General features: G+C 42.3%; 1 protein-coding gene across 3 annotated transcripts in view; it reads left to right on the plus strand.

Annotated features, from left to right (window-relative positions):
- Positions 1 to 27775, plus strand: part of nek11 (NIMA-related kinase 11) — a 259421-nt gene that overhangs the window by 161537 nt on the left and 70109 nt on the right. For all 3 annotated transcript variants that reach the window (XM_048560290.2, XM_048560280.2, XM_059652020.1), the window contains exon 12: positions 1866 to 2004. In XM_048560290.2, coding sequence (XP_048416247.2) covers positions 1866 to 2004 — 139 coding nt within the window. The remainder of the gene's footprint in view (positions 1 to 1865; positions 2005 to 27775) is intronic.

Genomic DNA, 27775 nt, shown 5'->3' on the forward strand with positions numbered 1-27775 from the left:
TAAACAGGATGCCATTTAGGATTGAGATGAGGAACAAGTATTTACTCAGAAGCTTGTGAATCCGTGGAATCTCTGCACTGGAAGCAGTGCTTATAATTGTTTGTTAACAATAGAGACTGAGAGTCTCTATAGACACAAGAAAGTATTGAGAATGTTAGGTTGCCAACAGTTATACTTTAAACTGTCTGTTTAGTTCCAAGATAATAACACAGCTGTTCTCTCAATGATGTCTGATTAACATTTCTACCTAAATACAAGGCCCGCATGATTCACATTGTCACAAGGGAAACTTAGATAGAATACACTGATGATCACAGATGGTGGTTTTAGATTATCTGGATCTGAGAGAGACAGAATAGTAAGAGGTCAGAAAGCTTGTAAGGTTCACTGTGAAGGAATATGCATGGAGGCCTGGATTCAGACATGTGGGAAGTTAAATTAAGGCTGGGAGAGTTGCCTAGCTTGGCGTAGAAGGAGAATCTTTAGGAAAACGAAACTTACTTTATATAGTTTCAATGATTTCCTGAGAAATTGTGCATCCTTGGGCTAGTTTCAAACAGCAGTATGTTTTATTGCTTTGGGTTAGTATAGATCACATCTGAAGCCAGGTTTTACATGAGAATAAAGTGAAACATAAATAAACAAATGTAAAGACAAACTTCTACAGCACAGGATGAGTCTATTCTGTCCATCAAGTCCTTTGGCAGCCCTTTAGAAGACACTCAGATAGTCCCATTCTGTGACTCTTTTGCCATGTTCGTACAATTTCTCTCCTTCATGCATTTTATCCAAGGCTCTTTTCAAGGCTGTAAGTCAATGTGCTTTCTAAGCCTGATCAACCACAACAGCCTGCATTACAGGAAAAATAAGAAATGCATACATTGCTGCAAAGAAAACAGTCTTACTGAAGCCAGTCCTCTTGCACTCATTCAGGTGCCAGAAATTCCAGCAATTCATGCAACAGGAAAAAAAAGTGCTTTTTTTTTGTCTTGGATTGGATGAAGCATCACCATGGGAAAAGCAGCAAGCCCCAGCAGAAAGGTCCCTGTTTACTTCTCCCCCTTCCTAAATCAGCCTCCTAACACATATAATTAAATGCAACCTGCTATTGCTGGTGTAACCTCATCCTGGGCAAGATCCCCCAGAGATGGGAAGCTGTTGACCCATCAAGGAAATTTCCGAACTCCCTCCAGGTCTGGCTTCCAAAACCACATCCTCCAGCTTCCTCCCAAAGTTACAGTGAATAAAAGGGTGAAGTATTTTGAATGATGGTCAAAATTTGTTCACGAAAAAGTGAAGTGCTGATAATTTTTATTTCGGTGTTTTGTTGACCTACACGGCCTTCAAAGTAGATTAATGTGTCCTGGAAGTTCATATCATATCCACTATTTCCATCAAGTTAACAAAGAGATATTCAATATTTTTTTCTTTATTCATTCCTGGGGTGAGAGCATTGCTGGCCAGGTAGCATTTATTGCACTGAGGGTAGTTATGAGTCGACTACTTTGCTGTGGGTCTGGAGTCACATGTAGGCCAGACCAGGTAAGGATGGCAGTTTACTCCCCTAAAGGGCATTAGTGAACCAGATGGGTTTTTCCTGACAATTGATTCATGGTCATCATTTGATTGTTAATTCCAGATTTATATTGAATTCAAATTCCACCATCGTGGCAGGATTCAAATCCAAGTTCCCAGGACATTATCTGGGTCTCTGGATTAATAATCCAGTGACAATACCACTAGACCATCGCCTCCCCTTCAGAGCAGAATGTATTCATGCCTAAGTTTAAGGGATCCTTTATATATCTTTATTTTTTAAAAAGTAGCAGTTATCTGAAAGTTCACTTGTGCTTATCTTAAATTAGGAATGCAGCGAGATAAATCTATCACACGCAAATCAGACACAGCCTGTAAGTGCAGAAGATTTCCGATCACTGGGCCAGGCAGATCCCATGGGAAAGGTGGCTTCAGATCGACTGTGTATGTCTGAGCCAGCAGACTATGGTAAGATTGCGTTTGACATTTGAATGTACGTTTGTTCCATTTAAAGTGTACATTGGGACACCTCTGCACCATTACAGAATGGGAGGTAGTAAATGGACACTAAGATTGGTGGTTGGGGGCTTGTCAGACCCAAGAGTGCCGGGGCTGTTTTTGAAGACAAAGATAGCGGTGAGAAGGTGAAAGCGCTGTGGGAAGGATGTCAAAGAATACGATGAGAAATTAAAGGAAAATTGGTGACTTAATCTTCTCCCAGTAATGGTGTGGAATGACTGTGGAACTAATACAGGACATTTGTCCAAGAGTCTGCGTGGTGTATAGGAAAAATATACTTAACACATTCACAGCAGCAGCATGGAGGCAGGTTATAGATGGATTGATAACAAAGACAAGAATATTCTCATTGAATCTCGAAGGGATTGGAAGCCAGTGTGGCTGGTTGTTTGATTGGTGCAGGTTTTAGGGCGAACTATCTTTGATTCCAATGGTGCAAGTTGTCACCATTTGGCACTCTTGCTGAAGTTTAGTATGGAATAAAATTCCATTCCCCATCAGTCAAGAAATCCTTGGAATTAGCTCCCCTTCATTTATGAACTGTTTACCTGAGTTTAACTAAAATGTGACAGATGCATGCTAAAAAATAAATTAAAATGTATTTGTTGCGACTGACTGAGAGGGGTTTAGAAAGGGAAAGGTCAATGACCCTGCCATATTGGGTTGTGGCACATCACAACCCATGTGGGTGAGGGTACTCAGAGCTGGTGGGTTGGGGTTTGTAGGATTTTGAACCAAAATGTTGAAGGAAAGAGGTCTACATCTGTGCCAAGTATACCTGGAGGTGATGGTGTTTCTAGGTGGTAGAGGTCACAGGTATTTGGAGATGCTGCCAAGCAAACCCTGAAAGTTACTGCAGTGCAAGTACATGTTGCAACCACTGCCCAGCTGGAGAAGACCATCTCCTGGCACTGCTGTGCCACTGTGCTTAAGCATGTCAATGGGCTCCAACTCTAATTATTCTTCAAAGCATTGCTTCTTGAGCTCAAGGTGTTTCTGTAGGATCTCTTTATTTGCACCTCAGCAAATAGGAGATTTCTGAAGATTGCTGGAGAGATTCTGCTTCCTTCCAGCTCACTCTAAATCACCACCATTAGACAAAGATAGCCAGATCACTGCCCATTCAGTACATCAAAGGATATGGATTCTACATTTAATCATTCAAACTGGAACATAAAGCTAGTCATAGTTAGGATGACCAAAAAACCACAATCAATTGCCATAAAAACTCATCTGGTACCCTTTAGGAAGGAAATCTGCTGTCCTTACCCGGTCTGGCCTACGTGTGACTCCAGACACACAACAATGTGTTTGACTCTTCACTGTCCTCTGAAATGATTTAGCAAGCAACACCGCTCCAGGGATATTAGGGATGGGCAATTAATGCTGTCTTTGCCAGTGACATCTGCGTCCCATGAAGGAATGATACAAACATGTGGAGCAGTAGATCCCATGGGTTTCTTTGTTTGCTCCAATCAGTTTGCCCTAGTCAAATACCAAAGATCAGGTTTCAAGTTTCACTTGAATTTCTATGATTAAATATAAACAGACTCACCCAAATACTGTCCAGACCCTACAACCTCTTTGCCAGATTCCGCTGATTTGACCTGCTCCTGGCATTTCAAGGAGGTTTGAGAAACTAAGATTTTTTTGGGAGATATTATTGTTAGATTATTAATCCCCTCGGTAATGTTCTAGGGACACAGGTTCAAAACCAGCCACAGCAGATTTGAATTCATTAAAACAAAATCTGAAATTAAGAGTCAAATGGTGACCATGAAGCTAAGGTCCGTTGTGGGAAAAAAGTGATGTGGTTCACTCATGTCCTTTAGGGAAGGCAAATGCTATCCTTACCTGGTCTGGCCTACATGTAACTCCAGACCCACAGCAATATACTTGACTCTATCTGCCCTCTGGGTAATTAAGAATGGACAATAAATGCTGGCCTAGCTGGCGATGCCCACATCCCATGAAATGAAGAAAAAAAGATAAAAGATAGAGTTAGTAAATTTACAAGGTATGTATTCCAAAGTATTTAATTTGTGGCTAAAAAAACTGACTTAACTGACTACCCCAATCAAATGAGGAAAATTATTCTATCTTTTTCAGTTACTTATTTCAGTTATTTTAAAACACACAGACGGTGCATTACAGATACTTAATTATCAATGACTCTGATCAAACAGCACCATCATACCATTCTAAAATATACTGAGGAGTAATTTTGAGAGCAAAAATCATGTTTCTAAATGCTGCTTGATTGAGTGAGTTCAGATTTTAATCAGCCAATATGCAAATTAGTGAGCAGAAATTTGAGAGCAATTCTTCTCAGGGTGTAATTTTTACCTGAATTGCTGATTGCTCCAAGACACAATGGGAGAGATGCTGCTTTCTGTAAAACTTGCTACATGGACCCATTCCTTCAATGTAATAGGCTTCCCATCTGAAAATGTTCTGGTAAAATTTCATATCAGAGTCCATTTTGTGTTTTGCAAGTGAATTTGCCACTGTGTCCAATTACAGGACAACGCAATAATAAAGGTAGCTTTCTACCTTGCAACTCATCGAATGCGGTGTACTCTGACTTATACTTTCATCCCCTGTACAGCTCAGACCACAAATAAATCGAATTCACAGATATGGTGTGCATTAGTGAGGATTTTTCCAACAAGATTAATCTCTAAACAGTTACACATATCCAAGTTCTGTACATCTGAGAATAGCTTCATTCATTGTTCCTTCGGCTTCAATTATTTTCTTAATCTGCTAATTCTCTGCCTTTTCTTCTTTATACGCAGTTTAAGACCCACTGCACAATAAAGTCTCCCTTTGTTTGACTCTCTCATCATGGCCTTGATGTTCTTTGAGTGTGATGTTGTGATTGACAAATAGATCCCATTATTCCCAGCCTTTCACTTTCGACCAAAAAGATTTGGAAGCTGTTGGTTTTGTGAAACAGCATCTTTGGAAGAGGCCGTGAACACAGTGTTCTGAACTCATGAGCTTACTTCTTCCAGGGAAGCATGTTACATGCATTCAGTATCGCTGAGATCAGAATTGCAAAGGTATCGAACAGGGAACATCCTACATCTCATTGTGACTGGGTCCAAGTGGCGCACTGTCTTCACCCCTCTTCGACTTGTTTCCAGGGCAAATTTGGATTTTGTTCGGCAGAGGCATCAAACGTCAGTCCTAGGGACTAAATAATATTCTGCTTTTGGGATTTGGGCATTGGGGTGGATGTTGGGAGGTGAAGTCTTGGAAGAAGCTGGTGGAATATGGTGGGAAGGTATTACAGCGGTCTCGCTAGGTTTAAGAGCAAGATCCAACTTTTAAAAGTATTTGGAGCAGGGGTAGGCCACTCGGCCCCTCCAGTCCATGCTCCCATTCAATAAGCTCATGGCTGACACGGTTACTTGGTACTCCTGCCTATATTCAATAACCTTTTCAAACACTCCCGTGCCTAGCAGGGATCTATATTCTCTGCCTTTAAAAACAAATTCAAAGACTCAATACCCATCGCCCTTTGAGGAGCATTCCAAAAACTGAAGAACATTTCAATTTCGTTTCATTTCTGGGTAGTACAGGTAGCTAGACTGAGAGGCTGCAGTCAGTTATGGACGGAGGGATCACACATTGGACTGTAGTTACTGTGATGCTTTGAATTCTGGTGTTGTATGAATCCTAGGTCGAGAGGGGCTGTTTGGTGGTACGGGGAATGGACAGTGCTGGTGACAGTGCTCCTGCTCCTCTCGACCCACAAGCATTGCCAAAAAGACAGTCACTTGTTCCATCTGTTCTCTGTTTGCTTTAGCTAGCACACTATCAACACTGAGCAGTTGAAAGACCTGAAACTGTCTTGCTTCTCGACCTGTGTCTGGATCCTAAACAAGGCCTCACACCTAATATACATTGTCTGACCGAAAACACCACCTCTTCTCTACACTGATAAAACCTTTCGTTCTCTCAGGGCAGTGACTTGAAAGAAAATTGGGGATTTACATGTACATATTAATCAATTAAAACCTTCAAACTGATTAAAGATTTAACAGCATCTTAGGTTTGTTTAATACATCCTCATCAGTTGTGTGACCCTTGAATCTTTTACTTATAAATTCTGTGTCTGATGCTACCTCTCTCACTAACACCCGAAAAAGGAGTGACGCTCCAAAACCTTGCGTTGCCAGATCAGCCTGTTGGACTATAACCTGGTGCCATGTGATTTCTGACCTGCATCTGGAGAGCATGCTCATTGTCTGTCCTCTGACATCTCCTGATTAAAAATTACAGGAGGGTGGGTTAGGATCCATTTCTTACTCAGACCATTCATCTATCTGCCCCATCCAACCCGGTGTGGGTTTGAGAGTTAAAATGATCACTCACTGTCCAGGTTGAACACCAATGTTAGGTACAACTTCCTTTACTGTAAGTAAATGTGTTTTAACCCAGCATTATTTAGGCACCAGGTGTGATCTTTCTCTGCTCATTTCATGCACTAGCAATTCTTGGTCTTCGAAAGAGATTGCCAATTTAAACAGAATAGAAAGTAATTTTATGCAGTAGCCCAGTTCCCAGTGGATGCAGGATTGAGTCTGTCCCAGTTCATTTCAGCTTGAGCACTCTAACCAATACTAAATGAATCTACTCAGCCCAGAGGGCAGGGCTGATTGAGTCAGTGTTCAAGAGAACTGTGCTATGCACTGTACCTCCCTGTTCGGCACCTTTCTAAAGAATATGTTTGCTGTGCAATGGTGTCCGTGTTTGATACATCGCACTCTCCAATCTGTGAATCCTGGCTCTCAGTTATAGAAATGCTATAAAACAATCCCATTGGAACTTGGTTCTCACAGCACTCGGTATGATATCCTCAGCTTAATAGGAAGTATTTATTTGCCATTGGCTCTGCTATTCCTAATGCTGATCGTTCTGTCAGACCAGAGGCGATCTGAACTGTCTTTCTGAACTCCAGGGCACAAAGGAAACACCCCAAACCTTTGGAGACAGTGCAGACCAGAGGCAACCAACAGGATACTTGGCATTGGAGTTCAAAGGAAAGACACTGGGTTTTCAGTTTGGACAGGATATGTCTGAGATGATCTTACTGGAGATGTACAAGACAGCAAACATACCAACACAACAAGGGTCTGAGGAAGGGTCTCCTTCACAGATGCTGCCAGACTTGCTGAGCTTTTCCAGCAACATTGTTTTTGTTCCTGATTTACAGCTTCCGCAGTTCTTTTGGTTTTTATTGCGCAAACATACCAAACCCGGAGAACTATTATCACGTAAATAAAGACATTTAGAGCAAAGAGACCACAGCATCAAACTGGGAAAAAACAACGTTTGGAATTGTATCTGACAGCTCTTCACATGAGGCATGATAACACATAGGAACAGAAGTAGGCCATTCAGGCCCTCAACACTGTTCCTCCATTCAGTGAGATCATGGCTAATCTGTGGCCGAACTCCATATTCCTGTCTTTGGTCCTTATCCCCTAATACTTAACAAAAATTTCTGTATCTCAGATTTCAAGTTAATTGCTGATTCAGCATCCACTGCCATTTCTTGAAGAGAATTCCAAGCATCTCCCACCCTTTGTGTGTAGAAATACTTCCTAACACCTCTCTTGAATGGTCTGGACCTAATTCTCAGACTGCATCCCCAGTTTGAGAACCCTCAACCATTAGAAATAGTTTATCCACCCTAACTTTTCCTAATAATATATTGAAGACTTTGATTAAATCACTTCTTAACCTTCTCAATTCTAGATAAAACAGGCCTAATTTGTATAAATAGTTTTCTGAAGAAGGGTATCGACCCGCAATGTCAACTTTCCAGCTCCTCTGATGCTGCTTGGCCTGCTGTGTTCATCTAGCTTCACACTGTGTTATCTCTAATTTGTATAATCTATCTTCATAACTTAACCCCTGAAGTCCAGAAACCATTCTCGTAAACCTACGTTATACTCTCTTCATGGCTAACATATCCTTCCTACACTCTGCCAGATCTGCTCACAGCTCTCCAACTGGGGTCTAACCAGGGATAATGGGAACTGCAGATGCTGGAGAATCCAAGATAACAAAGTGTGGGCCTGGATGAACACAGCAGGCCAAGCAGCATCTTAGGAGCACAAAAGCTGACGTTTCAGGCCTGGACCTCTGATGAAGGGCCTAGGCCCGAAACGTCAGCTTTTGCGCTCCTAAGATGTTGCTTGGCCTGCTGTGTTCATCCAGCTCTACACTTTTCAGGGTCTAACTAGGGTTTTGTGTAACATCTGCATCCTTGTATTCCATCCTCTAGATATAAAGGCTAGCATCCTATTAGCTTCTTCGATTATTTTCTACATCTCATTGTGACATTTTAAAGATTTATGCACCTCAATCCCCAAGTCTCTTAAATAAACTTAGTTAATTAGAAACTGAGCATCCAAGAATCCTTTAAAAACAGTTGCTTGATGCCGTGAGGAGAACCTCAGGTTTATTGAATGGACCAAGCTGGTTGAAATATCCTTCATCTGTACTTATCTGATGCTAGATGTGGAGGTTTTCCATCCCCAAAGCTGACATTGTTTACAGACACCGGGGGGGACAAGAATAGACCACTCATCTCTGAGAGCCTCTGTTGCCTCTCAACTCGATCGTGGCTGAAATGAAAGCTGTGGGAATGGAAGCAAAAAAGTGCTGGAGAAACACAGCAGATCTGGCAGCAACTGTGGAGAGAGAAACGGAGTTAATGCTTTGAGACAGAAGAACAAAACCTCTTTAGGTTCTTCTTCTTTGAGTTAGCCTCATTGAGGTTGTGACTAAGCTGTGTTGACTACCTAGTGCATGCCAACAGACAGGCCTGGCACTTGTTCCCAGTCCTGCTTCCACAACAAATGGCTCAGAGATGTGAAGGAGCTGGAAAACTGATTTCCTGGCTTCTGAAGAAGATCAGAACGTCCAATCAAAGTCATTTTGGACTCAAAAATGCTAATTCTGTTTCTGTTTGGCTGCCATACCTGTGGGATCTCTCCAGCATTTTTTGTTTAAAACATGGCCGATCTGTGTCTGAACTCTAAAATATCTACCATCACGTCACATCCCTCAGTCTCTCTCACCTCACACACGTCTATCAATCACAGGATTTGAATTTCGATTGAACTCAGTCATCACAACCATTTTGGGGCTGCAGTTTCAGATGTCTCATGCTTTTTACACCGGCACAAGTTCGTCTCCTTTTCTAGGAAAGACTAGATAAGCCCTTTCTGGTCCAGAATTGGCTTGGAGATTGCAGGAATAAATGCAGGCAAACATAATTGAAAATGTTGTGAAAATTGATCAATGCCGCCTGCCACAGTAGTGGGAATTGCCGAAGTAGGATTCAGGGGGGAACGTGGTTAGAGAAAAGTTCAGGATTTGATTAGATTCCCCCAAGCCCACACTGCCCCTTGAAGCATCTCACCCAGATGCATCCCCCTATAACCCACACACCCCTGAACACTATGGGCAATTTAACATGACTAATCCACCTAGCCTGCACATCTTTGGACTGTGGGAGGAAACTGGAGCACCCGGAGGAAACCCATGCAGACACGGGGAGAATGTGCAAACTCCGCACAGACAGTCGCCCGAGGCTGGAATCAAACCCGGGTCCCTGGTGCTGTGAGACTGCAGTGCTAACCGCTGAGCCACCGTGCCGTGATGAGTGGCTCGGAGGAGATGAATAATACTTTATAGGTATTTTCTAACCAACCTGTTCAGAGATAGTACTGCACACATCTGAACAGGTGGAACTCGATATCAGGTCTCCTGGTCCAGAGACAGGAATGCTACCACCGGGCTACAAGAACCCAATGTATGAATACGATGAGAGAGAAGAAGAACTAATTCTAAAAAGCCAGTGTGGGTCAGAATAATGAAGTAAAGAAACAGGCTGTAACAATTTGTAGCAACAAAATTACATGTACTGTATTCAAAACAGCGTTACGTCTCAGCATCACAATCATATGACGGATTCCTTTTGTATCAGTTTTAGCACACCAGCCATTCCCTTCTGTCACCTTAAATTTAGGTAAAAAGTGATTTTTGAAAAAAATCACACTTGGGATCTGGGCGTTCTTGGCTGGGCCAGTATTATTGCCTGTCCCTAGTTGCCCTTGTAAAAGGGGCAGTGAGTTGCCTTCTTAAATTGCTGCTGTCCATTTGGTGTAGGGACACCCATCGTACCCTGAGGAAGGGCCCTTCAGGAATTTGACCCAGTGACGGTGAAGGAATGGCGATATTTCCAAGTCAGGATGATGAGTGGCTTGGAGGGGAGCTTGCAGGTGTTGGTGTTCCCATTTGTCAGCTGCCCTTGTCCTTCTGGATGGAAGTGGCCGTGGGTTTGGAAGGTGCTGTCTGAGGAGCCTTGGTGAATTTCTTATACACTGCAGATTTTTTTTCCATTATTCATTAACAGAATGAGGGTGTCACTGGCTAGGCAGCATTTATTGCCCATCCCTAGTTGCCCAGAATCAACCACATTGCTGTGGCTCTGAAGTCACATGTAGGCCACCATGTAAGGATGGCAGTTTCCTTCCCTAATGGACATTAGTGAACCAGATGGGGTTTTCTGACAATTGGCAATGGATTCATGGTCATTGTTAGGCTCTTAATTCCAGATTTTTTATTGAATTCAAACTCCACCATCTGCCCATGGCATGATTCGAACCCAGATCCATAGAACGTTATTTGGGTCTCTGAATTAACAGTGCAGCAATAATACCACTAGGCCATTGACTCCCCAGCTACTAAGTGAAGATGGCAAGTTTTGAGAAGATTTGTAGCTCAGGTTGAGGTTCTGGATGTGAATCATCTGGATCACATTCAGAATTAAGTGAAGATTGCAACATTAATTAAGAAGTGATATTTTAGTAAATCAACCATTTTGTTCCATCAAATAAGCATTTCCCCAATGCAGTTGTAGAAGTGCGGGAGAGCAGAATGTGATCTGTGTACGCAAGAAATCAAAGGCGCTGCGCCATAGCTGCATTATCACGCCGGAGGTGGCCTGCTACAGATATTTGATGAGGCTGAAAGCTTTCAGAGTCTCAACCTGTCAGACCCAGAGAAGAGGCAAACTGAAAAGTGAAATGGAGAATATATGTCAGCTGTGTCTTCAAGACTGAGATGTCTTCAGTGCTGATTTCTGGATAAATGCGGAGGGTTTGATAAAACCTTCAGCAAGAAGGTTCAACCGTGACAAGCTTGTGAAAGGCAGTGACTGACATAGGAGCAAGGCGAGGCGCTCAGCGCATTGGATTGATTAAGGCTGTGAGAAATAGAAGACTGTCAAGATTGCTTGCAAAGATATCAATGGGAAATAGAATTTAATCAGAGGCATTCTCCAATACCAGGGAGAAAATCATGACCCTGGAAGGAAAATAAATGGAAACAGGAAGACTTGCATTTATATTTCATTAACGCCGAAAAGCTCAAAGCAGCCAGTGTGTTACTTTATAGTGTTACTATAGGAATGTAGGAACTGGAGCAGTTAATATGTGCACAGAAAGCTCCCACAAGCAGCAATCTGATAATGATCAAGAAATAGAACATAGAACAGTACAGCACAGAACAGGCCCTTCAGCCCACAATGTTGTGCCGACCATTGATCCTCATGTATGCACCCTCAAATTTCTGTGACCATATACATGTCCAGCAGTCTCTTAAATGACCCCAATGACCTTGCTTCCACAACTGCTGCTGGCAACGCGTTCCATGCTCTCACAACTCTCTGCGTAAAGAACCTGCCTCTGACATCCCCTCTATACTTTCCACCAACCAGCTTAAAACTATGACCCCTCGTGCTAGCCATTTCTGCCCTGGGAAATAGTCTCTGGCTATCAACTCTATCTATGCCTCTCATTATCTTGTATACCTCAATTAGGTCCCCTCTCCTCCTCCTTTTCTCCAATGAAAAGAGACCGAGCTCAGTCAACCTCTCTTCATAAGATAAGCCCTCCAGTCCAGGCAGCATCCTGGTAAACCTCCTCTGAACCCTCTCCAAAGCATCCACATCTTTCCTATAATAGGGCGCCCAGAACTGGACGCAGTATTCCAAGTGCGGTCTAACCAAAGCTTTATAGAGCTGCAAAAAGATCTCACGACTCTTAAACTCAATCCCCCTGTTAATGAAAGCCAAATCTGTGTTTCTTAAAATGTTGGAAAAAATATAGGATGGCAAAATGATGTGCTGTTTATCTGGAGCTAGACTAGACTTTAATGAGGAAGCGACAGAAGGAATATAGAATCACAGAGTTATACAGCATGGAAACAGACCCTTCTGCCCAACTGGTCCCTGCTGACCAGATTTCCCAGACTAAACTAGCCCCATTTGCCTGCATTTAGTTCATAACCCTCTAAACCTTTCCTATTCACATACCTGTCCAATTGCCTTTTAAATATTGTAACTGTACCAGCCTCGACTATTTCCTGTGGCAGTTCGTTCCTTCCATGCACGACCTTCTGTGTGGAAAATGTTGCCCCTCAGGTCCATTATAAATCTTTCCCCTCTCAACTTAACCCATACCCTCTAGTTTTGGACCCCCCAGCCATGCAAAAAGACCTTGGCTGTTCGCCCAATCCATGCCCCTCATGATTTTGTAAACCTCTATAAAGTCATCCCTCATCCAAAACTCCAGGGAAAAAGGTCCCAGCCTAATCAGCTTCCCCCTGTAGCTCAAACCCTCCAACCCTTGCAACATCTATGTAAATCTTCTATGCATCCTTTCCAATGTAATAAAATTACGCAACATGAAAAGATACTGGTTGTGGGATAGTTTTCTACAGGACAATTAGAGATGAGTTGCCAGTCCTTAGGAAAAGAGAATTAAACAATGGTGTTGTTCTCCCAAAAGCCAGCTTCCTGGCTCCGTCCAGCCATATTCTGTGGAAGTGGGATGGGGGAAAGCAGTAGCATAGCTACCTATGTGCCTGCGGTGGGTTGCAATCATAGTTCGTCAATGTTCTCGGTGATACCAAATAAAGAAACCCTCCTCTTTCACACAATGATGGGGACCAGCTTTCTAGTGGCAAGCCAGGAGTGACATGCAGTTCCCCAATTAAATCAGGCACAGGCCTTTGCTGTGCAGGGGTCCTCACCCTCCCTGCCACCTTATCCCATCCTACTGCTCCAAGTCCAAAGCCATATCCCCTAATACCTGTATTGAATGAACAACTTATGAAATAGGATGCAGCATTAGCCCATTCAGCTCTTCAAGCCTGCTCTTCCATTCAATAAGATCGTGAATGATCAGCTTATGGACTCAATTCCATATTCTTGCCGAACCCCTGAAACCCATTGACTCCATTTCCTTTTCCAACCTAACTTTAAATATCCTATTGTTAAAACCAGAGATATTTTGTAAAAGCTTTTCATCTGGCATTCATCAAGACAATTTGCAAGAATACTATTTTAAAGATAAACCAGTAATCATGCTGTACATGATTTAAATTTACAAGTTAAGTTTAAAATATAAACAAAACTTGGCAGTTAATTGTCAGTCATTAATAACTGGTGCATTTTCCATAAAAAGCCTTTAACAATAAGAAACTGCTTTCCAATTAATCAGCACTCTTTTCTCTTACAGTCTTCTCCTTAAATTTAAACTAAACCCTTTAATAGATATGCTTCCCAGTTGTTCTGAATAGTGCAAGAAGCAAAATGCTGACAAAGTGTGTTTTTTTTTCATCAATATTCAAGTACTACCCTACAAAATGACCAGTTGAAAATTCCTACTGACTTAGCATTCACAACCTTTTCAGGAAGCAAGCCCCATGATATCCAGCTACTCCTTTGTTTGTGATGACATTCTAATTCCTCATAGAAAGAACCTAACTCTAATTTTGTTTTGCCTGTCACTTTTTAATAAACAAACATTGTTCATGTGGTGGCTGCACTTTTTCAGATATACCTCTGTTAGTATTCCCTCACTGAGGGAGTGTTTAGTTTGGGATCAGAGTGCAGCAGAGCACGAATAGCATTTTTATCTTCTTTTGAAAGGGAAGTACTACTTACCATGTAACACCTGACAGACTCAGTTATGAGCATTTCTGCCTTCAGTCAAAACTCTGATTTGGTTGTTAATGAGCTGTGAGAATACCTCAACTTTATCTTTCAATCCCACCTGTCCCTCTTGTACGTTCCATCTGTCTGCCCTTTCAGCCTACATTCTGAGAGATCACACCAGTGTCTATTTTAATTAACCTGCTGTTTTGGGTTTGCTGAAAAGAAGAGAAATAAAATATTAATTTTCAGCCTTTGTTACATTGAAGACTTCAGCAATGATTAAGCAGAAGGCTTGACAACCCGGACACTTTGACAGAGGCTGTATGTCTGATCATCTCAAATATCCCAGGAGTGAAAACCGTGTGGTTTGCACCCTGGTATTTGGGTGCTGTTGAGTAAGTTTTAGATCTCCGACACTTCACCTGTGCTGTGACACAGACGGGCCATGTTAGATGCTACATTGGAGAGGGCGTTATCCTGTTTGTAGTGACCATGACTGCTGCTGGAAGTGTGCAGATCAAGCCTTCAATCGACATTGCAAAGTTAATTTGATGTCAGCGGTACCATTTGGAACTCAGTGTTTCCAGCTAACACCCTCGTAACCTCACACAGCTGAACACACATTTAGCAGCAGGAAGGGTTCCCACCAGTGCTATTTAAAGGAATCATCAGCTGCAGGCAAATTAGTTGCTGGCTGGTTTCTGCTTTCTCCCTGTTCTGTAGTTGTAATTGCTGATGTGTTTGGTACTTTCTGCAATTGAGCGTTGGAAAATTCTGTAAAAGGCGTTGGATTGGTCTGAGGTATGTCACACATTTTTGGAAGCACAGGCCAGATGGGCCGAATGGCTTTCCTCTCTGCTGTAACCTTTCTAGTCATTCTGAGAGTGGTTTTGCAGGCGCTGAACGACTTTGCCCTGACTTCAAATTTTGTGAACAGCCCTGCAGCTCCCAGACGCAGGGCTTTTTCCCATGCAGTGATCTGGGGAATGCAGAGGTCACAGACAGCAAGACCACTGCTGGAAGAGGAGGTGGGAGCGCTGGCCGTGGTACAATTCTTCAGGGAGCATGTTCTCACTCAAATTGGTCTCTGTTGCAGCCACAACTGTAGCCTCAAAGCGGGGCAAGGGCTGCATTTCCCATGGCTTTGAGAGTCTGTAGTATTGAGCTCGGGTTTGTCATTCATTCGGAAAAGATAAGTTACAGATGCTGTAGCCACTGAAGGCTAGCTAGAGACAAATAAATTCACCAGGATTTTCCCATCCCTGACCTGTACCAGAAGTATAGCTCTGCACCATACTGGAACCACAAGCCACATCTTCACTGTTGCTGTATCAAAATTCTGGAACTCACATCTTGTGGCTGGTCCCTATAATCTCTGTGGACTGTAATGGCTTAAGAAGATGGCTCACTGCCACCTTCACCAGGAGCAATTAAAAATGGTCCACAAATGCACATGCCCACAAACAAATTGCAAAAAGGAGATCTTGCTGTGCACAGGTTGGCTACCCCGTGTTTCCCTATATTATGATGAAATGTACACAACAAAAGTACTTTATTAGTCATGAAGCACTTCAGGACATGGGATGACCTCCATGAAACAGGGAGGATTCCTAAGGGGCTTGACAGGGTAAATGCTGAGAAGATGTTTCCCCTCTTGGGTGAGTCTGGGACCTGAGGGTTAGCCTTCAGAATTAAGGGGTGCAATTTAGTCCTGAGATGAAACAGAATGCCTTCTGTCAGACCTTTGTGAGTTTTTCAGATTCCTTGCCACTGAGAGCTGCGAGGGTGTGCATGAAAGACTGAGATAGGTGGATTCTTAATCATTCAGGGAATTAAGGGTTATGGGAAAAACACAGGAAAGTGTTTGTGACAATGTTGGGTCAGCCAAGATCCTATTGAATAGCATATCAAGCACAAAGAGCTGAATGGCCTACTCCTGTTTCGATTTTAAATGGCCTTATGGGAGAGGTCTGGGAGGTGCTATATAAGTGCAAATTCTCGCTTCTGCAGGTTCAAAGAATGATTTAAAGATAGCCCCCAATTTCTTGATGTTGGAAGGGGGTTTGAGATTTTCATTTGCAATAAAAATGAGATTTGCACCAGTTTGCATGAGGTAGCACCAATGTTACTCCTATTATGCAAATTTAAGTTTGGGGACCAGGAAAACATTTTGCATTTGTAGTTCAATAGTGTGACTACCATCAGCTAAATTTCAAATGATTTGAAATTTCAAAGATCTCCTCATCTGCATTCTCAAAATGCTTATCCATAGCTTATTAAAGATACGTGTTAGTTGGAACCAGGGCCATACACATTGCTAGAAAATCCTAATATCAAAATATAATTCTTACATATTTCTGATGGATTATCGGGAATTCCAACAATAACTGGATAACCATGGCTCTGTACTTAACAAGAAAGCAACTATTTATTACAAACAGATCTTTTCTTAACCAGCGCAAGAAAATGAGCACAAATTGCTAGCTTTTCTAAGTTAATTTTTATTTCTTTTACTATCAAATCCCAACAGTGTGGAAACAGGCTGATCAGCCCAACAAGCCCATGCTGACTCTCTGAAGTGCATCCCACCCAGACTCACACTGCCCCCCATCCCTGTAAGCCTGCATTTCCCATGGCTAATCCACCTAACCTACGCATCCCTGGACACCATGGGCAATTTAGCCAATCCACCTGCACATTTTTGGACCGTGGGAGGAAATCTGAGCACCCGGAGGAAAGCTGCACAGACGTGGGGAGAATGTGCAAAGTTGCCCGAGAGTGGAATTGAACCTGTGTCTCTTGCTCTGTGAGGTAGCAGTACTAACCACTGAGCCACTCTACCCATATTTATTTATAAATTACCATACACATGCAAACAGACACACACATACACAGCAAAACATAAATTTTACAGAAGGAACAATAAAAAGGCCACTTTTAGAGTACTCTGTACAACTCTGCTATAGGAAGGATGTTATTAAACCGGAAAGGGGGCAAAAATGATTTACAAGGATGTTACCGAGACTGGAGGGTTTGAAGCGTAAGGAGAGGCTGGGTAGGTGGAGATATTTTTTCCCTGGAGCATAGGAGGCTGAGGGGTGACCTTATCAAGTTTTATAAAATCATTAGGAGCATAGATAGGGTGATTGGCCAAGGTCTTTTTCCAAGGGCAGGGCAGTCCAGAACTAGAGGGCACAGGTTTAAGGTGAGAAGGAAAGATTTAAAAGGGACCTAAGGGGCAACATTTCACAAAAAATATGGTGCATGTATAGAAGAAGCTAGCAGAGGAATTGGTAGAGGAGAGTACAGTTACCACATTTAAAAGTCATTTGGACAGGTGCATGGATAGGAGAGGTTTGGAGGGATATAGGCCAAACACAGGCAAATGGGACTAGAGTAGCTTGGATTGTCATGAACGAGTTGGACCAAAGGATCTGTTTCTATACTGTACGACCCTGTGAATCTACGATTCTGTGCAGACACTTACCCAGGAACCAATCGAGAAGTTAAGTCTAAGAGGACCTCGTAGGTACAACCTAGTAACTTTTATTTTCAAAACTGCCAAAAATCTTCCAATGTCTTTGGATGAAAGGAATATATTTTCTCATTTTTAAATCTGCAGTTTAAAAAGTAGTAGTGTTTTTTGTGTACCATGGACAAAAGTGGCAGCCACTGAGGTCCGAGAGCCCAGGAGAAGTAAGCTGGAAAAAGCTAGTGTAAGGGACTGTTCTCATAGCTGCAGATATGGTATCGTAAAGGTAGTACATACAGCTGGTACTTGTCGAGAGTTACTGCAACTACCCTAATCTGCCAAACACAATCATACAAGCAACAGACGTAGGGATCAAGTGGATGGTAATTACTTGAGTTGTTTTGTTGCTGAATAAATTAAGACTGGGAGAGGACTCTGTCCAGTTATGATGATAAATGGGATTTTTCTGGCCCTGTGCAATTTCCCAATAAGCCTGTAGTCCTAATATCACTTAAATTGCTTATATTTCAGAGATGAAAATGTGGGTCCCTGCCCCCCACTTCAAATCATGACTAATTTCTCTAAAGCACTAGCTCCTGGCAGTGTTCGTGGGTCCCTGATCACTTCAGTTTTTGCTGTTTCTACCTTCAGATTCCAAACTTCAGAATAACTTTGGTTTGCTTTGGCAAACTTGAATCAAAACACACACAAGTAGTCAGTTCTGTTATAATCTGACACATCTTGAAAGAAATGATAGACATGAATCAGCCAACTTTCGAAATTTACAGTGGTGGCTTCATGTTTCTATAACTCATTTTAAAATTATAAAGAGAGACACTGAGATACAGAACTTTGCCTTTAACCTTAAAGACTAGAATGTTTCAGATCTGAGCTCATATAGGCTGGGAATGTGACTGGGATAATTGGCTTCATAGCCCCAAGATATACATGATTGCATATAAATTGCATATAAATTTTGTTTTATAGAATCCCTACAGTGTGGAAACAGACCATTCGGCCCAACAAGTCTACACCGCCCCTCCAAAGAGCATCCTGTCCAGGCCCATTCCCCTACCGAGATTTCCCCATGTCTTACCCACCTAACCTAAACATCCCTGGGCACTATGGGCAATGTCCACCTACCCTGCCTTTCTTTGGACTGGTGCTGTGAGGTGGCACAGTGGCTCAGTGGTTAGCACTGCAGCTTCACAGCGCCAGGGACCTGGGTTCGATTCCAGCCTCAGGTGACTGTCTGTGTGGAGTTTGCACATTCTCCCTGTGTCTGCATGGGTTTCCTCCAGGCTCTCTGGTTTCCTCCCACGGTCCAAAGATGTGCAGGCTAGGTGGATTGGCCACGCTAAATTGCCTGTAGTGCTCAGGGGTGTGTGGGTTATAGGGGGATGGGTCTGGGTGGGATGCTTCAAGGGGCGGTGTGGACTTGTTGGGCTGAAGGACCTGTTTCCACACTGTAAGGAATCTAATCTAACCACTGAGCCTATAAATTCTGCTCCACCCCCCCACCAATAAAAATGCCCTAACAGTATTCACACCACAGACAAATTTCCATCACTGCTATTTGTACAGACTTATTTTAACTTGCTTTCCACTCCTGATCTGGAAAATCTGATAGCCTCTTCCTGGAAATTTCATGCATTTGAGCTTAAATGTTCTCAGTTTCAGATAAACTCTTCAGGGCTTTATCCAAACAGTCCTGATCTGGAACTGCTTACTACACTCCTCAATCAAAAAGAACAAAGTGTGAAGCTGGATGAACACAGCAGGCTAAACAGCATCTTAGGAGCACAAAAGCTGACGTTTCGGGCCCAGACCCTTCTTCAGTTTTGTGCTCCTAAGATGCTGCTTGGCCTGCTGAGTTCATCCAGCTCCACACTTTGTTATCTCAGATTCTCCAGCGTCTGCAGTTCCCATTATCTCTAATTCAATCAAAAATAATCTGTTTTAATCTTCTCCCTTTCTTGGGAGCACAATCATTTTCATACAAGACTTAAGAAGAACTGCCCCAACTGAGAGTAAACTAAAACTTGTTTTTCTTTATCCAGCTATGGATATTTCCTCAAGTTTAAAAGCACAAGTCTAGAAACTTCCATCATGAAAATTAAGGTACAAATTTGGATACCTTGCTCAGCTGTGAACTGTCGTAATGTAAACAACATTCCATTAGTGTTGGAGGCCTCCTCTTTCAAAGTGTTTTACAGTTTGAAAAAAAATCACCTTAATGATAGAAACACTTGTAAGTACATCATTAAACTCCCCCAGACATACAGAAAAAATCCATAAATGACTAATTCAAAGATCCAAACTTACGAATAAATAATAATTAAATAATATACAGAAACCACGCACACTACATCACTCCAGCCTGAGTGAACTTCATTGCTTGCAACGTTGTTCAGCAAACACAATGTTAAGGAACCTTCAGACTGAGTATAAAATATTTGCTATATAGCAATCTTTGTAAATCAACTCCCTTTGCCGTTTCCCTCCCTCAACATGATGGAGGTTATTCTTGATATAACCCCCATCACATTGATGGAGGGAAACGGCAAAGGGAGTTGATGACGGCTGGACTTTGTCTCCTCAAGAACTGCATGGTAAGTCACTCTTCCTGATACTGTCATGGACAGATGCATCTGTGGTAGGCAGATTGCTAAGGTCCCAGTCAAGTATGTTTTCCCCTCTTACAATTCACCAGCTTATAGAAAGTAACACGTTTCCTGGCAGCCTAGTTTCACATCACCTACATCTGAACTGTACAATAGTTGTCAAATTCTTTGTGGGGTTACTATGGTTGTTATTTCATTCCCTATAGTCCTTGAAACTAATTTAATTTGTTGCGAGCAAATATCCCCCGTTCTTTTAAATTAGATCTACTGTTGGCAGTGATGCAGTTGAAGTGCTTGTCAAGTGCTTATCAAGTTAAGGCAAGTTGTGGAAGATAAAGTGAGTGATCTTTGCAGTGTATCCGTCTGGTCTGAACCTATCTTGGGAATGCTTGATGCTAGTTGTTCAGCCCTGCGGCTTGTTCTGCCGTTCACTTGGATCATTAGCGGATCTACATTTAATCTCTATTTCTATGCTTTTGATACATATCTCTTACTCCCCTTGCCTTATTAAAAATCCATCAACCTCTATCTTGAAAATTTCAATCGAGACAGTGCTCAATATTGTTGATCTTGAACCGAGTTTTCATCCCAGTATTCTCTCCCTCTCTTCCTTCCATCTCCGGAACACTTCCCTGCCTCAGTGCATTAGTTTCTGGAACGCTCAATCATGGCATTGGCTTATAGAGTCATACAGTACAGAGGAGGTCCGTGGGCCCATTGGCTCTGCGCTGATCTATTTACACCGATCCCATTTTCCAATCTCAGGCCCATAGCCTTGAATGTTGTGATATTTCAAGTGCTCATCCACATTTTTTTTAAGGTTATGAAATTTCACACCTCAAGTACCCTCCCAGGTAGTGCATTCCAGATTGTCACTACGCTCTGGGTGAAAATATTTTCCTTAAATCCCCTCTAAACCTTTTACCATTCACTTTAAAATGATGCCCGCCCATTGACTCTCCAACTAAGGGGAACAGCTGTTTCCACCTCGTCCATGCCACTTATAGCCTTATCCACTTCTATTAGGTCACTAGTAAGTTTTCTCTGCTACGAAGAAAACAACCTGAGCTTATCCACCCTCTTCATTGCTAAAACTGCTCCATCCAAGGCAACAACCTGGTGAATCACCTCTGCACCCCCTCCAGTGCAATCCCAACCTTCCTATAGTTGGGTGACTAGACTGCACACAGGACTGCAACTGATGCCTAACCCAAATTTTGTACAACTCCAACATAACGTCCCTGCTCACATAATCTGTGCTAAGATTGATAAAGATAAATGCCCTGGATGGCTTCTTATTTACCTCATTAAACTGCGCTGCCACCTTCAGTGATTTGTGGGCAAGCACCCCAAGATCCATCTGCTCCTGTGAGTCTCCTATTGTTCTGCTGTTCAATGAGTACCCGCTTGTTTTGTTACATCTTCCCATATGCGCATCACCCCATATTGATTAGGCTTTAATTCCAACAGCCGTGGGCGGCACGTTGGCTCAGTGGTTAGCACTGCAGCCTCACATCACCAGGTACCTGAGTTCAATTCCAGCCTCGGGCGAATGTCTGTGTGGAGTTTGCACATTCTCCCCGTGTCTACATGGGTTTCCTCCGGGTGCTCCGATTTCCTCCCACAGTCCAAAGATGTGCAGGTTAGGTGGATTGGCCACGCTAAATTGCCCATAGTGTTCAGGGGTGTGTGGGTTATAGGGGAATGGGCCTGGGTGGGATGCTTCAAGGGGCGGTGTGGACTTGTTGGCCCAAAGGGCCTGTTTCCACACTGTAGGGAATCTAATATAATCTAATCTGCTAATCTGACCGACCTATCTATATCTTCCTGTAGCCTAGGACCTTCTTCCTCATTGTCAAACACCCAGACAATCTTGGTGTCATCCACAAGCTTATTTATCATTCCCCCAACATTCCTATCTGCATCATTTATATACGTTACAAACAATGTGGACCGAACACTGATCCTTGTGCTATACCACTGGATACCACCTCTATTCACACAAACAGCCTTCTACCACTGCACTCTGTTTCCTACCACTAAGCCAATTTTCTATACAACTTGCCAAGTTACCCTGGATCCCATGTACTTGTACTTTCTTTGCCTGTCTCCCATGTGAGACCTCGTCATTGCCATTGTCCTTTCTAGATTCAATCAGTGCAAAGACTGCCTAACCCATCTTTCATTCTTGGGAACTTGAACTCTTGCAAATTTCTGCAACTCATTTTCAAACTTGCAACAAATTTCCTTCACCACCGCCAACTCACTCCCACTGTCCTGCTTCATCTCTCAATTTGGCAGAGCGCCAGGATTTACATTCTCATACTTGAGTTCAAATTTTCTTGAGGTCTCATACCTGTCTATCTCCATTAACCTCTTCCAGTCTTACAGCCCTCCGAGAATTCTAGCCACTTGTGCATCAGGAATTTCCATCCTCCAGTGTTGATGGCTGTACTTTCAGTTACCAAAGTCATAAATTTCAGAATTTCCTCCTTTAATCTCTCCACCTCTGTGTCCTCCTTTGAGATGCTCCTTGAAACCTACATAGCGTCATAGAGCAACCTGGAAATAGGCCCTTTGGTCTGACCAATCCACACCAACCATCTTCTAAAACCAAACTAGTCTAACTTGTCAGCGTTTAGCCCATATCCCTTCAAACATTTCCTATTCATGAATTTACCCAAATGCCTTTTGAATGTTGTAACTGTACCTGCATCGACTGACAGGTCATTTCACATACGAACCAGTCTCTGCGTAAAAAGCTTGCCTTCTTAAAAATTTTTCCTTTCACCTGAAAAACATGCCCCTCGTTTTGAACTCCCCGACCCTATTCACCTTACCTATGCTCCTCATGATTTTATAAACCTCAGTAAGGTCACCCCTCAATCACCTACATTCCAGTGAAAGAAGTCCCAGTATATCCAGCCTCTCCTTATAAGTCAAACCTTCTGTTCCCAGCAATATAGTGGTAATTCCTTTCTGAACCCTCTCCAATTTAATAACATGCTTCCTAAAGCAGACCAACCAGTACTGCACACAGTATTCTAGTAGAGGCCTTATCTATTTCCTGGTGTCCCATCACTTTATGTGTTTTGGTGTCCAATTAGGTTTGATGTAGCTCCTTTGAAGTGCCTTGGATTGTTTTACTGCTTTGGAAGTGCTCCACAAGAGTAAGTTTTTGTTTATTGACCCTGTCCCAGATTTCAACAGCATGAAAAACCACTCGCCGATTAAACCCCTCAATAGCCTGGCTCTCATTTTAAGATTTTACTTCCTTATTCTGGAAATTCCCCAGCACAGGAAATTGTCTTTTTGTCCTTGCTACCGAAATAATGAAATATTCCAATCCTCCAGCCCCCACCAACCGGATTTTGTTAGACGCAAACATAAAATTTCTCCTTAAAGGCGCTGTCAGTAATCCAGACACATGGACATAATGTATGCTCCTGAGTAACCAGTCGATTTGTTTCTTCCCTGTACTATTTTTTAGGTTGAAACTACAGAAAGAATGGTTTATTTTTACACAGTTAAAAGAAATCGCCAATGAACTAATTACAAGAGAGCTCCAATTATCTCCAGTTAATCTGGCAAATTTTGATATTTGAAGTAATTCCCCACAGGCCTGACTTCATTTATCCCCCTTTTTGTTCACTGTTCTCCTTTTATTTTTCGGGTGTTTTATCACACTCTGATGTTGTAACCATCTCTTTTCACAGTAGAATTAGGTGATGTAGATGCCCCCAACAAGAGACTTATTTATTTATTTTTAATTCATCCAGAAGATGAGGGTGTCATTGGCTGTTCATTGTCCATCCCTTATTGCCCAGAGGGCAGTTGAGAGTCAACAACATTGCTGTGTGTTTGGAGTCACGTGTAGGCCAGACCAGGTAAAGATGGCAATTCCTTTCTTTGAGGGAGGTTAGTGAACCAGATAGGTTTTTCCTGACAATTCGCAATGAAATCAAAGTCTTTGTTGGACGCCTAATTCCAGATTTGTATTGGATTCAAACTATACCATCTGCCATAGCAGGATTTAAACCCAAGACCCCAGTATGTTATCTGAGTCTCTGGATGAACAGCCCAGCAATAACACCACTAGGCCATTGCCTCCCCTGTTTTGTCTTGCTGGGGCGGGTACAGTCTGCATAAATATGAAACATTGACATGATATCAGCGCAACCAGGTTGGATCTGTAGCAGTATCCACTATTAGTCAGATTGATATTTGATGGTTTGGTGCTTTGGCATTGAGTGGCATTTGTTCTTAACTGCTCCAATGCTAAAATAACTGAATTGGAATTTGGATTTAGATTTTAATATCATGTATACTCAAGTACTGAAGAGTACAGTGAAAAATGTACAATGTTGCCATTCCTGGTGCCATCTAAATCTTAAGTTCAAAGTAGAAAATAAAGCAATAATGGTAAAAATTTAACATGACAGTCCTTCATAGTATTAAGTCGAAAAATAAAGAAATAAAGTTAAAGGTTCAACATTACAGTCTTTAAGTGATTAGCCCCTTCAAACGAATCATGAGACCAGACTGGATCGGTCAGGGCAATATTTGCTGAGTTTAGAAGAATGAGAGCAGATTTCATAGAAGCCTATAAAACTCTAACGGGATTGGACAGAATAAGTACAGGAAGGATGATCCTGATGACTGGGGAGTCCAGAATAAGAGGTTACACTCTAAGGACACGAGGTAGGCCATTTAGGACTGAGCTGAGGAGAAATTTCTTTGCCCACAGAATGGTGAGCCTGTGGTATTGTCTACCACAGAAACAAGTTGAAGTCAAAAGATTGCAAGTTTTCAAGAAGGAGTTAGATGTAGTTCTTAAAACTAAAGAGATCAAAGTATGTGGACAGAAATCAGGAGCAGTATACTGACAGAAGTTTGAAGGGCCACATGGAATACTTCGGCTCCTGTTTTCTATGTTTCTCTTTTTATAAATCAAGACACTGATGTTGCTGCTTCAGGTAATTTAATCCACGATGTGGGATGTTGTTGAATGCATCTTCTACATTCTGTGGGCTGTCATGGCTTTGGTGAGGATGTGCCATTCTTTTCAGACGATAGTCTAGTGTCCCATAAGAACTGGCCTTGGAGCAATTAAGTAAAGAAACAAATAGCTGAGGCTGCAGGAACAGTAGATTGACTCAATGTAGCACATCTCAGTACAATCTTTTTATGTGGGTCACAGAAAACTGAACAATGATTTGATGGTAGGTTCTCATGGGCTGTTGCGCTAACAATGTTTGATTGAAGAAGGAGCATAGAGGCTATGGACCAGGACGTTCCAATTCATAGAGAGCAGTGGTCCACACTCACTGAGTTGGCTGTGAACTACAGGGTCCTGGTTTCAGATCCCACCAGAAGGCTTGTTCTTTTCAAAAGAATAGCCTGAATAAATGGAGAGTATTATTGACCTGAGGGGCAGTTGACAGTAAAATTATCACCAAATATAAAGAAGTGATTTTTGATGATGGATCCTTACCCAAGCCAATCTTGATGAAGAATCTCTTTGGCAGATTTGCAGCTTTACCTCCCCTGTTAGGTTCGCTTTGTCTAATATGGACGAGGAATACCACTTGCTAAGGGGAAGAGGCTTTTGTCTTAAACAAGATGTTATTAATTGCACAAGAACAATTAGATGCAAGCTACGTTGGTCTGATAAACATTGTTACTGAGACTAGGATGGAGATAGTGATGATCCTTCGAGATCCAAAGCTGTTCTCCCACTCAAAATCATCAGAATGGCCTGCTTTACACACTTATAGAATAGTGCAATGAAAGTGATAAGTCAGCATTCTTTAGCCCCAAATTACATAATCAGAGGTGCAAGACTACAAACCCTACTGCACAGAAAGAGGTCATTTGAATCAACCATTCCATCTTTATGCTTCATTAAAGCCTCCTTCAATCTTTTCTCATCTAACTTCATCAGTGCAACTCTTTATTCCATTCTCCCTGATGTATCTATTGACTTCCTTAAATGAGTCAATGTTATTCACTTCACCTCCTCTCCATGACAGCTAATTCTACATTTTTATGACTGTCTGTGCATAGGGGTTTCTCCTGAATTCCCTATTTGATATCTTGGTGACTCTGTTATATTGATGGACTGGAGGTTTGAATTAATGTTGTCTTTATTGCAGTTGTTTGGCATCTCTGTGGAAATGTGAGAGTTTGAACTGGTCACATCTTGAATGCAGGTGGAGATCCTCTCAACCACTTTTTTTTTGACTGTTATGTTTTATTCATCCATCTCAAGGTGAGAAATGTCAGTGGTGGAGCGACAGGCATAACATCTGCTTTTATCATGCTGTGTCAGTCTTTGAACACTGACAGACTGCACACACAGCAAGGCTGACATAGCGACACATCTCTGATTCCTGACTCATATACATTTAAAACCCAGTGGCTGTAGACAACCGTGTTACTGATTGTTCATTCAGACAATACTGACCTGCAATTTCCTCAGGCCCACTTCACTTGGACAGGCTTCCATAGAATCCCTATAGCCCGACAAGTCCACATCGACTCTCTGAAGAGCATCCCACCCAGCCTTACTCCCCTACCCTTTCCCCTGTATTTCCCATGGCCGATCCACCCAAGCTGTACATCCCTGGATACTATGGGAAATTTAGCATGGCCCATCTACCTGACCTTTACATCTTTAGACTGTGGGAGGAAACCCATGCAGACATGGCGAGAATGCGCAAGCTCCGCCTGAGACTGGAATTGAACCCAGGCCCCTGGTATTGTGAAGCAGCAGTGCTAACCACCAAGCCACCGTGCAGCTCTGTGCTTGTGCTGTAGGAGCCCACTGAAAGTGGTGATCCATAGTTGGCTTCCATACCAACTTCTGAAGTTCCGGAAGATACTTAACCCTTTATAATTTACTTGTTAACGCTGCAGAAGTTGACAGTAGAAGTTAAGGTTAGATTTCTCCTGGCAAAGCCACTGAACTTTTACATTCAGTCTCAATAGATCCACCAGTTCCTCAATTTACTGTCACACTATGGATTTATAAATAAGGGATATAAGCGGCGCAAATATCAGCACAACCATCTGCTCCTAAGAATGGTCTGGTGCTTTCTTTAAAGGAAAATAGGTTTGCACTTCATCATTTCTCAAAAGCGTCTCAAAACACACAGCCAGTCACTTTGGAGTTACATGAATAAACACCATCTTTCATACGCAACATCTTATAAGCCACAACCTGCAATTTGGCTTCATGAGTGAGTGGTTTGTTTGTTTTCGCTGTTATCTGAGGAAATGCCAGAGTACCGAGGGAAAATTTTACTCTGTGAACAGTACCAGGAAATCTTTAATTTTGACCTGAAAGACCAGGATAAATGGGCAGGAACTTGGTTTCACTGTTTTGAAGTAATTCTGCATTCTTTGTCCATAAAACATCGAAAAGCATTTTGCAGAGTTTGGTAGTATTTATAGGAAGGTAACGGTCTATTTTTGTCTCTTATAAGGGGATTCCAGTGTAAAATTAAGAGAGCTTTCCTGCAATTATTTAGGACTTTGAAGAGACCCTATCTAGGATACTGTTGTCTCCACATTTGTGTGAAGATATAGTTGCCT

This window comes from Stegostoma tigrinum, chromosome 2, assembly GCF_030684315.1.
Source record: "Stegostoma tigrinum isolate sSteTig4 chromosome 2, sSteTig4.hap1, whole genome shotgun sequence".
In the NCBI taxonomy this organism is placed as follows: Eukaryota; Metazoa; Chordata; class Chondrichthyes; order Orectolobiformes; family Stegostomatidae; genus Stegostoma; species Stegostoma tigrinum.